Here is a 13,118-nt window from a genome sequence, read left to right as displayed (position 1 = left end):
TAAACCACCTTAGTACGACAGCCCTGAACCATCACAAAACACTGCAGAACCCCCAGTATCATTCAAATAAATATGTGAAGAGAAAACAGCCCAGTAACACAGCACAGACTGATATCTGGTCCCAGCACCGCCTGATATCTGGTTCCAATTATGTCAACCTCCCCCACCCCAGCTACATCACACGTCAATCCCAAACACTACCTGCAGCATATCAGCCTCTCTGACCTATCACCCTTCCAGTGTTGCTGCAGCACATCTCACCCACTGGCCTTACAACTACATACCAGTACCCAGGTCCAGTCTGCATCATACATTCCCAGCTCAACCCAGCTGCAGTATACCTTACGCCCCAATACATAATGCAGAACATGGCTCTCCTCACAGCACACCTCCATGCAACACATCTGATCAAAGTCCCTAAAACTTTAGGTCTCACACTAAAACAATCTACAGAATATTGCTCCCTCTCAAATCTCTGCAGAAAGTCTCACCGACCATCCCATGCACGCAGAACCGTTTCTTAGACTTGCTGCCAATACAAATTACCACTATCCAGCCTGCAAATCTCAGCCCTGCCTCCATCATATATACCCACTAAGGTCAACTTCGATATCATCTCTCCTCTATCCTGTATGCAGCACATCTTTCTTGTCCGACGTGTGAAATAAATAATAGCCCACAGCCATCACTATGTTCCCACAGTCATGGGAATAGCCTTCACCTCTCACCAAGTTTCACAGCCCTGAATTCATTCCTGAGCCTTAATAAAGGTCCATAATTACAATAACTAACAAAAACACACATCACCCCCTATGCCATGCCTTCAAACCCAAAACCTAATTTCATCCTCCATGCCATCAGCCCCAAGACTCCTTACATTCAGTTACAACACTGCGGACAACTTATTTCTCCCTCCCAAATCCTGCCTGCAGCCCACAGACCGCTCCAGGTCCCCTATTGCTCTTCTTGCATACTCTAGTCATCTACTTATGTATAAGAGCCCTGCCTGCAACCCTACTCTCCTAACCACACAGCCATGCCTTCCACCTTTCTCCTCTCCACCACAGCCCTAACAGCAACCACTCTTTTCTCACCACACAGTCCTACCTGCAATACCTCTCATAATCTCCACTAAACCATTCCTGCGAGCTTTAAGCTTCTACCAGTCACAGCACTACCTGCAGCCCCTATCACTTCCCCCCTGCAACTTGTAGTCTTCATACATTCCCAGTACCCTGCTGCAGCCACTAATTTTCTTTCCTTCCACGAGGATTCTGCTTGTAGCTCCTAGCAGTGTCCCCGTCAGCCCTAGCTGCCTTATAGCCTCTCACATCCCTGCTTGCAACCAATTGCTCTATCGCAGCTCTTCAACCCCCTGCAGCCCCTAACCGTATACCAGCCATTCACATCCCAGCATGCAGCCCCTAGCCCTAATTCCAGTGTTTTACACCCCTGCATACAGAGCCTAGTCCTTCACATCCCTGCCTGCAGCCCCTAGCCCTATTCCAACCCTTCACATCCCTGCCTGCAGCCCCCAACCCTTTTGCAGCCCTTCACATTCCTGCCTGCAGCACCTATAGCTTTTGCAGCCCGTCACATCTCTGCCAACAGCTCCTATCGCTATTGCAGCCCGTCACATCTCTGCCAGCAGCTCCTAACCTAGCAGCATTCCCGTCTGTCTCAGTCTGCGCCGGGCAGTACCCAGTTCAGGTTCACCATCGCCACTCATTATGGGCGCGCTCCCTGCACTCACCGCTTGAAATGTTCGATTATCTTCTCATCTCGAACGTTTTCGGGTAAGTTGCCCACCCAGAGGTGCCTGGTTTCCCGGACCATGCTGGGTCAGCGCCCTGGTTCATATAGACTGACGGAAGCGATGCAGGCGGCGGGCAGCTGGACCCAGCATTGGCGCAGAAATAACTCCCACGGACTAATAATTCCTTAAATTTTCGATTATTCCCTGAGGCTCCCGACTCTTCGTGGTTCCCAAAACAGCTCCACCGTGTACCGGTCACACACACACACATACAACCGACCCTTCGCGCCGTCCCCGGCTCTACGCCTGCGCGGCTGGCACTGAGGTGAATGGGGAGCTACGGGGGAGGGAGGGGCCGCTCGGCACACGCGCACTGACACCAGGCCAGGGGGCGCGCTCATGGCTGTGCGCACGCGCGGAGACACTAAGGTGAATGGTGAGTTTAGTGGGTGTTAGTTTAGATGGAAGGCGGGGCAACAACGCACATGCGTACTAAAACTTGACGCGGGCGAGCTACGGTGCGCATGCGCTTTACAAGCTGCTATGGGAATAATTTGCCATACACAAGTTGCGGTAGTTATTTGAACTCTTGGCGTTTTAGTTGGCACAGCGCCCACTGGAGATATCTGTTTTTTTGTTTTTGCTGCAAGGAAACCTGGCTGCTTCTTGTGTGAAAATCGTGGTGATTGGTGACGCACGTTCTCGTTGTCCTCTCAAGCGAGGGGGCAGCGACGTACTGCGCAGTGTTTATCCCAGGCACGCTCCCGTCATGGGCCTGTTATGGGGGCGGGAGATGCCCTGCTGGGCTGTGAGACCACTAACCCTTCATGGGAAGACTGGCTGACCCCTATGACATTGTCATTGTTAGAGTGCGACAGCCACCAAAATAAACACTGAGATAATTACGCCTAAGTGGTAAAAAAAGGCTGCTCACGTTGTCAATCAGGAAGGGCTAAGGTGGTCAGCGCCTAATGTTATAACTGAGGAGAAGTTATGTTGTTGTTATATATTAGGAGTGCATCATTTTTTCCCTGTAGGAAAATAAATGAAGGGAGGTTTGGGACAAAGGAACTGTTAAAAGGAAACTCCTTGGATGTAATATCGTAGGTTTCTGTCATTTTCTGCTATAAATATGCACTGAAAATAGGCTTTTTAATATTTTAAATGGCACATTAGTGCAATAATAAAATGCTTTAATTTGTTTTTATACTAATGGCACTTGGGTACTAACCCCTGCACGGGTTAAAGTGAAGGTAAAGTTTGAAGTTTTTGAAGACATAAATTCATTACTTAATCTTTGCATTATCTAATCGCTAACTTAGAGTTTCTATTACTTTTAAAATTTTCAATGTGTGTATATATATATATACATTTATCTAAACTCTACGGTTTCGATGGTTACTCCTCCCTCCCTCTAGTTCATGCTTTGTTGGTCTGTGACGTATAGAGCGGTCCCACCCGCTCTATACGCCTCTTAAAATCGTGTGCATGCTCTGATCAACCGCGCCTGCGCAAATTGTTGATTGAACTCTACTGTGCATGCAAATCCGTTATCCAAATGCAAAACAGGAGCGGGTAAGGGATTCCATATAAATAATAAAGAATAGCGCATGTGCAGAGGATAAAGGAGGCGGTTGACTTGGAGTGACTGCCGCCTAACGGTCAGATTATCAATTGGATAATCGAAACGTGATAGAGCCAAAAAAAAAGGGTTGAATTTGTGGACCAACAGTAATTGATTTAAAACGCTGATAACTCAAATTACACTAAAAATTACGTTTTATGAATGAAAGTCATACTGATTTTCAACAAAGAATGACATGCTGGATGGGCATCAGGTTAAGTTTACCTTCACTTTAAACAAAGCTAACAAACGTTTTTAATGATTAACATGTGAAACGCGTCGTTGGTTCAACCCTGACTTGTGTGGGGATAGGCATTTCAGTATCAACAATAAACACTGCCTCTTGGATTCTTACTGGCACAGCTAAAATGTTTGTGTGCAGGGTTAAACCCATAGTTAAAAAGATAGGGAAGTCCAAATTAAACTTGAATGGTTAAGATAAATCACTCAATGTTAAAGACACTTTTAAATTTGCATGTTTTTCAGTTTACTTGGTATCTTTTGTTGAAAAAGAATATGTACATGTCCTGCACTTGAAGATAGCTGGTGATTGGTGGCTACACACTTGTTTCTTGTCATTGGCTCACCAGTAGTGTTCAACTAGCTTACAGTATTGCATTGCTGCTTAGTAGCTGACTTAATCTGTTTAATACAATTATAGAGGTTAAACATAATTCTATATACACACAGTAGTCCAATAATAAAATGCTGTATCAGAGCATTTTTGCTTTTATTTCCCTTTAAGCCCCGGCTGCCAACCTACCGTTAGCTAGACAAAACCCCTACTCCGGATTGGCTGATTTGCTGTGTCCTGCTCAAATGCATATATGCACTGCAGCTTTTGAGTTTAAAGGGACACTGAATCTACATTTTTTCTTTCGTGATTCAGATAGAGCATGCAATTTTAAGCAACTTTCTAATTTACTCCTATTATCAATTTTTCTTCGTTCTCTTGCTATCTTTATTTGAAAAAGGCATCTAAGCTTTTTTTTTTTTTTTTTGGTTCACTTCAGACCTCTGAACAGCACTTTTTTTTATTGGTGGGTGAATTTATCCACCAATCAGCAAGAACAACCCAGGTTGTTCAACAAAAATGGGCCAGCATCTAAACTAACATTCTTGCATTTCAAATAAAGATACCAAGAGAATGAAGAAAATTTGATAATAGGAGTAAATTATAAAGTTGCTTAATATTGCATTCTCTATCTGAATCACAAAAGAAAAAAATTGGGTTCAGTGTCCCTTTAACTGCTTCTCAGAGGTTAAACACATTTACCAAGAGACTGTTTGATAATAAGACATTCTGACTAATAAGAACAGTTTATCATTGGACAAACATGTTTCTTCAAAATTAAGTGTAGTAGGGGGAGGGTTAGAGAGCTGTTTTGGGGGGGGGTCAGGCAAGTTGGGGGCTAATAGGGGATCCTATACAGCAGCATATGCAAATATGCTGGGGGGAGGAGAGAGCTTTTATTTTAGTACTGGCAGACGTTCTGCCAGTACTTAAGATGGCGGGGACAATTGTGGGGTGGGGGAGGGAAGAGAGCTGTTTGAGAGGGATCAGGGGATCTGATGTGTCAGGTGGGAGGCTGATCTCTACACTAAAGCAAAAATTAACCCTGCAAGCTACCTAATTAACCCCTTCACTGCTAGACATAATACACATTTGATGCACAGCGGCATTTAGCGGCCTTCTAATTACCAAAAAGCAACGCCAAAGCCATATGTCTGCTATTTCTGAACAAAGGGGATCCCAGAGAAGCATTTACAACCATTTGTGCCATAATTGCACAAGCTGTTTGTAAATAATTTCAGTGAAAAACCTAAAGTTTGTGAAAAAGGGAACACATTTTTTTATTTGATCGCATTTGGCGGTTAAATGGTAGCAGGAAATATACCAAAATGGGCCTAGATCAATACTTTGGGTTGTCTACTACACTACACTAAAGCTAAAATTAACCCCTACAAGCTCCCTTTTATTAAGCCCTTCACTGCTGGGCATAATACACGTGGTGCGCAGCGGCATTTAGCTGCCTTCTAATTACCAAAAAACAAAGCCATATATTTCTGCTATTTCTGAAGGGGATCCCAGAGAAGCATTTACAACCATTTATGCCATGATTGCATAAGCTATTTGTAAATAATTTCAGTGAGAAACCTAAAATTGTGAAAAATTTAAAAAAATAAATAATTTGATCACGTTTGGCGGTGAAATGGTGGCATGAAATATACCAAGATGAGCCTAGATCAATACTTGGGGTTGTCTACTACACTAAAGCTAAAATTAACCCTAGAACCTTCCTACATGCTCCCTAATTAACCCCTTCACTGCTGGGCATAATACACATGATGCGCAGTGGCATTTAGAGGCCTTCTAATTACCAAAAAACAACACAATTTCTGCTATTTCTGAACAAAGGGGATCCCAGAGAAGCATTTATGCCATAATTTCACAAGTTGTAAATAATTTCAGTGAGAAACCTAAAGTTTGTGAAAAAATTTGTAAAAAAGTGAACGTTTTTTGTTTTTACCACATTTGGCGGTGAAATGGTGGCATGAAATATACCAAAATGGGCCTAGATCAATACTTTGGGATGTCTTCTAAAAAAAATATATACGTCATGTCATATTCAGGGATTCCTGAAAGATATCAGTGTCCCAATGTAACTGGCGCTAATTTTAAAAAAAGTGATTTGGAAATAGCAAAGTACTACTTGTATTTATTGCCCTATAACTTTCAAAAAAAGCAAAGAAAATGCAAAGATTGGGTATTTCTAGAAACTATTTAGCATGGGTGTTTTTGGTGGTTGTATATTTGTAACATATTTTGGGGGTCAAAGTTAGAAAAAGTGTGTTTCTTTTCCATTTTTTTTCCTCCATATTTTATATATTTTTTTATATAGTAAATTATAAGATATGATTAAAATAATGATATCTTTACAAAGTCCATTTAATTGCGAGAAAAACGGTATATAATATGTGTGGGTACAGTAAATGAGTAAGAGGAAAATTACAGCTTAACACAAACACTGCAAAAGTGTAAAAATAGCCTTGTTCCCAAATGGACAGAAAATGGAAAAGTGCTGTGGTCTTTAAGGGGTTAATACAATATGTTAAAGTAAAGGTAAAGTTAGGTACATATAGTTTGCTATTTACCACTGCAATGCAGTCGCTAACTTTTGATAAACTTTTCAAAACGTATTTTGATGATAAATAAATAAAAAAATCTATCCCAACCGTTTCTTCTAAAACTCCTCCCCACTTCCGCTTTTCTTTGTCTCATCGTAGAGACCCAACCCACCCGCTATCGAAGTCAGCATTTTGCACGTTCACGGCTAAAAATTTATATGCGCATGCGCAACTTTCGTAAGATACATTGTATTCAATGATGCAGTACAGTGTAAGTTTCAAGGAGCATGCGCAACTCATGAAGGAGCGCGGTGAATAGTGTAGACGATTAGGGTCGGACGCATGCGCTCTGCGCTCCTATGACATAGGATATGCTGTGTTCACCACCACGTGGAGAAGCGCTGATTGGAGGACACAGTGTTAGAGAAGTGTCAATCATTTTTATAGAAAAGTTGGGCGGACGAGGAATCATTGCAGGATGAAGCTTTCAAAATAAGAATTGCGGGTATAGAGATATATTGAAAATGTTGAATGAAACTTATGCTAATTTTGAATGTAATTTAAGAGATAGTTAACGAGTGCACACAAGTTTACCTTGCCTTTAAAGTGAAAAAGTGGATAGACTGAAAGCCTTTATCCCACAATGTGCTTTAACTTTTTTTTTATTACCCTTATCTCTAATTGTGTTCCATCTTTGTAGTCTCCACACCCCCATGTTGAGAATCAAAGGCCTAAACACAGAATTTAAGGTAACTTGCCTAGCAATAAAAGTCAAGGAGGCAAGTAAATAAATGAAAATAGATTTGGAATCTCAAATCTTTCATATTTATCACTATATTTTTCTTTTTTATACTTCAATATTGACCTTTTCCCCTAGGCTTTTCTGTGAAATGAATGGTTTCTGCAAGAGCTCAAATGGCCCCATTGAAAGGTAAACCTGTATGTGGTTTTTATTTAAACCCTCTTAATAATTAGTCTTGCTCTTTTGGTTGCTGTCAGTAGACAACCTTCAACAAGTATCGCTTCCATATTCTCTAAATTTAGCTGCAACCAGCTGTTCTCCAGGCGGTCAGAACTCTACATGACAGTGATCAAGGGCATCCTTTGTGCTAATACTGTTCTGTAATCTGAGAACCCATAACTTATTTGTATACCCCTATCCATGATTACTTACCAGGGTTTATGGCTTTTTATTAAAACAAAAATATATACATATTGATTGGGCTTTATTTTCCATAGTTTATATTCAGAAACAATAAATTGTGTGCTGATTTATTTATAGCTGTCCAGAAAATGTCTGTGTTTTTATTGCAAATGGTGTATGGTATGTGCATTCCACTAAGGTGCAAATGCTTCATGTTGCACACATATAAGTTTACATTGACAGCTGTTTAATGGCTATTAAGTTCTGGTCATTTCAGTTAGACAGTTCTATCACGTGGACACTGCAGTACTTTTGTAAAATTAAGTTATAAAGGATGAGATAATAAAACACACACACATTTAGATACCTATATCTTTATTATAATTTTTTAATATCATACTAGACGGTCCTGTTGCTCTTTTTTTCTGTATTGAAACCACATGAATCACTATTGCAAGCTCTTTTTTTGGGTGTCATCAGAGCTTGCTAAACAACTTTAAAGGACCATTATAGTGAAAAAATTACATGCTCTCACAAAGGGGTTAAACACATAGAGACGCAGAGCACGGCTGGTCCTAAGCAGAAGCGGCTGTTGATACAATCAGCAGCGGCAGTTTCCGTGCGGGCATAGTTTTCTTTTCAGCAAGCTCCCCCCTGGGCATTTCCATATATGGAAGGTTCTATCCAGGCCATAGGGGGCACAGTCACATGACATCTGACTAAAGCAGTGCACAATATAATGCTGAAGCTTTCACAAAGCATGTGACATCATCCCCGTAGAAATAAGCAAGCCTCTTGGCAACAAACAGTACCTGATGTCCCTCCTCAACCCCCATTACTTGCATAAGTAATTATCCTCACATGCACACCTTTTTACATAATACCACAAAGTTTGGAGTAGGACACTGATAAGGGGGGTGGAGCAGGATTTTTGGACATTTTATTAAAATAATTATAAGCTTTTGTTACACTTTTTTTCACACAGTTTTACCTCAGTTGATCCTTTTATAATATGCACATAACTCAGAATGTTTTTTGGCACTTGAAAAAGAAATTGCTAGTGTTTCAACTATGTCAAGTTTTTAATTTGGTTAAATTGATGGTAAATCCTATGATTTTTGAAATGCTAGGATTTACCATTGGAACAAATAAAGGGGGCTTTCAGTCATAAAGTATAAAATACTTCATGCTGAAAGCTCCTTTATTTGTTTGCAGCGTTTGCCGCACTGAGATGTTAAGGCAGCCCACTTCAGAACGCTATTTGGCTGAGAGGTGACGTTTCCACCTCTTAGCCAATAGCTGTGTGGGAAATCCGGCGCCAGTCATGTGAACCCTACAAACAAATAAAGGAGCTTTCAGTATAAAGTATTTTATACTTCATGACTGAAAGCCCCCTTTATTTGTTCCAATGGTAAATCCTAGCGTTTCACAAACCCTAGGATTTACCATCACTAACTGGAAAGGTTATGTTAACCTCATTTCGCTTAGAAAATCGACAAACTATATTATTTGATTGGGGGTGCCCAAACATTTGCATACCATTATACATCAATTTCAAATGACCTGTACACAGAATAAAATGTTTTAAATACAATTAATACCATTGTTTGGGTTGAACAATTTGCAGGGTTCTGCAAATAATGAGCAGTCCAGGCATACACCTTTTGAAAAACCTATTAAAAATAGTTATCTGGTCTCTCTTGCTGTGCGGTCAGTAAATACTAGCAGTAAATGAGTTTTTGTAATGTGCTAAACATCTAAAACGGCTATGCAAAAAGCAGTGTATTTAAAGGGACATATTAAAGCAATAATAAAAAGGCTGAGCTTGGTTCATTTTATTGATATGAATACCATTGGTAAGGTTGTGTTACCCTTGCTAAAGCATTAAATACATAGTTGAATGTCTGCTAAGAAGTCATAATGCATTGCTGCTTCAGAGAAACACTTGATTGGTGGCTACCTGCATATTTTACTTGTAATTGGCCCTCCAGCCATGTCCATAGGAGCAGCCATGTATTTTGCATTATATCCTTAAATGAACATAAAAGTGCAAAAGAAAATACTCTGATGTGTTAGAGCATTTTATTGTTGCACAATTGTTTTGATTACAATTGTGTGTAACCCCTGCATCTGGATTAAACAGCAATACACTACTGTAAGCTAGCTGAACACAAGAGCAGTATATGTGTCACCAATAACCAGCTAGCTCCCACTGGTGCATTGCTGCTTCTGAGCCTACCTAGGTATGCTTATTTATTTATTACACAAATAGAACAAAGTGTAACTATGATAATAAAAGTAAACTGAAAAGCCTCTTAAAACTGCATGAAAATCCAGCGTGTTGCACTTTCACAAGAAGTGCGGCTACTAAAATAGCCAAATGCCTCTGGTGGCTGCTATATTTGGCATTTGTTTCCTCACATAACCCCCAAAGTTTTAAGAGGTTTTTAAAATTACTTCTACTGTGAACTTGGCTTTGTTCGCATTGTATCCTTTGTTGAAAAGCATGATCAGGTAGGCACAAGGGTTAAATACATAGTAATACACAAGCAATAGTGAAATAATACCATGCTCTAACAAAGAGACGGCCAACTGGCAGCCCCAAGGGCCTCATGCGGCCCTCTACTTGTCTATGCCCCCCCCCCAAAAAACAGAACTTAGAAAGTGTGCCACATGTTTTGTAGCCCCTGGAAAAGGCAGAAATAAAAATGTGCTTTGGGTGGCCAAAACTCCAAAGAGCTCCATAGAGGGGAGAACAGAAGATAGAGGTTTCCCTGCAACCTTACCCAAATCCCCTGTGCCTCTGAACATTTTTAGGAAGTATATTATTTGTGTTTAATAATCATACATTTATCTGAGGCTCTTAAACCCTCTAAAATATTTCACCTACGTCCCCCAAGTATTAAAAAGCTGGTCATCCCTGCTCTAACACTTTAGAGCATTTTCTTTTTGCAGTTCCCTTTTAATGAACTATGGATTTTTTTAGCTTATTGAGTTAGATAAGTATTGGATAACGCCCTTGATTTATATTTAGGTCATTGATATTTTGTTGATTAATAGATTAGTACAGTGGCCTTATATTTCACCCCAGATTTAGGATTTTTTTTAAAAATTAACACCAAAAGGAAGAACTTTGGAATCATTTTGTATATAGCAATTCCTATTAATATGCCAACTGCCAATATGAATTCTTGCACGTTGTTGATATTGGACAGGTAGGAGTAACCCTTTCATGCCGGGGTTAACATGTCTACATCTAAATAACTGTTCCGATGTAAACAATTTGAAATTTTGCGATCGTGCATGTGATCACGAGATTTCAATGATGGGATCGCGTCAGGGGGGCGTCCCTATGATGCTAGGCACGCCCACCAGACCGCAATCCCATCAGGGAAGCGCCAGAGGCTTCAGGAAGGACAAGCTGTTAGGACGTTGTATTCCGTCCATCGGCACTAAAGCTCACCAAATTTGGACGGAATACAACGTCGTAACAGCATTAAAAGGTTAATTTATGTTCTTTTGTTAGGGTTTTTTTGGTTTGTTTATAATGTTGTTACATTAATTATAGGTACAAGGTTATTATCATGTGAAAGTGCCTGGGGCTCCATAATGCAGACCCACTACATTATGAAGTGCTTTGTGCTTGGCTACTCGGAAGATCACATTACTCACAATTATGCTACCACTGTGTAGACCCGCATGATCTTACAGACTAGGAAGTGTTAGACAGGTACCATTTGATATGTCCAAGTTTGTTATCCTAAAAGTAGATGTGGAGCTATTGTTACAGGCAAATGTAAATTTCTTGGTTACCAAGGATATATTCACTTCCTAGATTCTGGTGGTTTTCAGTCTTTATAAGCCATTATAAGTGGAATAGCTCAATCTACTGTCTATGAAACGCTGCACCATTTTTTTCTTAAAAGGTTTATATCACTTTATAACTATATATGAAGGCTGGGGGAGTGTCAAGTTTGGGGTTTAATATACAGGTGTGTCTCTCCATACTCCACTCACAGGTAGCAATTTATTACAGTTCTAAATAGTTTAATTTGATTTACCAATAACTTGTGATACCATTATGCTTATGTATTGTGTTTATAATGTGGTTAGGAGCTGCTTATGAGTTATATAAGAGATATCCTTGTAATTATCATTTTTCTGTCTGTAGCCCAATGGCACATATCGCAAAAAAAACTTTCAGTAGGAACAAGTGCGGTTCATCAAGACAAGGCTGAACAGAATAGGAGGAATCTGGATGGACATGGAACAGAGAGAGGCACAAGGAACAGGATGAACCTAGAGTTCTGTATGGAATATATTTGATTTTATCTGTCAGAACAAAGTCCAGGGGAAAATTCAGATGCATGTGGATATTGACAAGTCTTTTCCAGCACTGCAGTTGATAATGTGTAGTCAAACCACACCTAACATTAAATTAGTGGCAGGTCAAGGTGTGTTATGTAAACAAGGCTGTCTTAAAAGGACCTTGAACTTGTAATGGGAGCTTGTTTTAAACAAGAAAGTTTTTCATGCCAGGCTTTTGGATATGTGTGGCAGCTTTCTGCTGATGTCAAATTATAACAACTCATTTCATCAAGTGATGAATATATATTTATAGCACTGACATGTTTACGCTTTATCTCCATGTATGCTGTTACCTCTGACAATTATGTGCGCAGATCACTGTACATAGCACATGTTCTGCAAATGCCAGCTCACCCTTTACACATCATATCTGATTATTCAATAAGGGCAGCAGTGCACACACATCTTTAAATTATTTTTCCTCTGTAGGATCTTATTGTGCATCTTTTTTTTTAAATTTACCTAAAGCATCATATTGTATTTGTAGGGGTGGCATGGTTTAGATAAATAACTTAATGATGCCATATTTCAAATATAACAGTTTGCCAAATAGATGAAGGATGATTTTTTTTTTAATATGTCTATGGATTCTTTCTTGTTTTCTTTCTGAATCTGTGATAATATTAAAGGGACACTAAATCCAATTTTTTTCTTTCATGATTCAGATAGAGCATGCAATTTTAAGCAACTTTCTAATCTACTCCTATTATCAATTTTTCTTCGTTATTTTGCTCTCTTTATTTAAAAAGCAGGAATGTGATGCATAGGAGCTGGTCCATTTTTGGTTGAGAACCTGGGTTATGCTTGATTATTGGTGGGTAAATGTAAGCCTCCAATAAACAAGCACTATTCATGGTGCTGAACCTAAAATGGACTGTCTGCTATGATTTACCTGCTTTTAAAATAAAGATAGCAAGAGAACAAAGAAAAATTGATAATAGGAGTAAATTAGAAAGTTGCTTGCTGTATCTGAATCATGAAAGAAAAAAATTGGGTTCAGTTTCCCTTTAAGGTACAAGATATTGTATTCAGTTGCAAACAAGATAAGTTGGCTGCGGTTAAAAACAAATATTTTATTGAGAATCCATTAAAAGTCC

The 13,118-nt window shown here is 39.7% G+C and overlaps 1 protein-coding gene and 1 long non-coding RNA gene across 3 annotated transcripts in view; one reads left to right on the top strand and one right to left on the bottom strand.

The window, feature by feature from the left end:
* The window catches only part of SPEN (spen family transcriptional repressor), a 109,773-nt gene extending 107,682 nt beyond the window's left edge, over window positions 1–2,091 (bottom strand). For both annotated transcript variants that reach the window (XM_053690247.1, XM_053690248.1), the window contains exon 1: window positions 1,754–2,091. In XM_053690247.1, the coding sequence (XP_053546222.1) occupies window positions 1,754–1,836 (83 nt within the window). In that variant the 5' untranslated portion in view covers window positions 1,837–2,091. The remainder of the gene's footprint in view (window positions 1–1,753) is intronic.
* Window positions 1,701–12,665, top strand: LOC128638341 (uncharacterized). Its single transcript, XR_008399085.1, has 3 exons — window positions 1,701–1,796; window positions 7,387–7,440; window positions 11,825–12,665. It is a non-coding gene; the product is annotated as an uncharacterized LOC128638341 (long non-coding RNA).
* Window positions 12,666–13,118: the final 453 nt, after the last annotated feature.

This window comes from Bombina bombina, chromosome 8, assembly GCF_027579735.1.
Source record: "Bombina bombina isolate aBomBom1 chromosome 8, aBomBom1.pri, whole genome shotgun sequence".
Lineage (NCBI taxonomy): Eukaryota > Metazoa > Chordata > Amphibia > Anura > Bombinatoridae > Bombina > Bombina bombina.
This window is presented reverse-complemented; position numbering and strand designations above follow the sequence as displayed.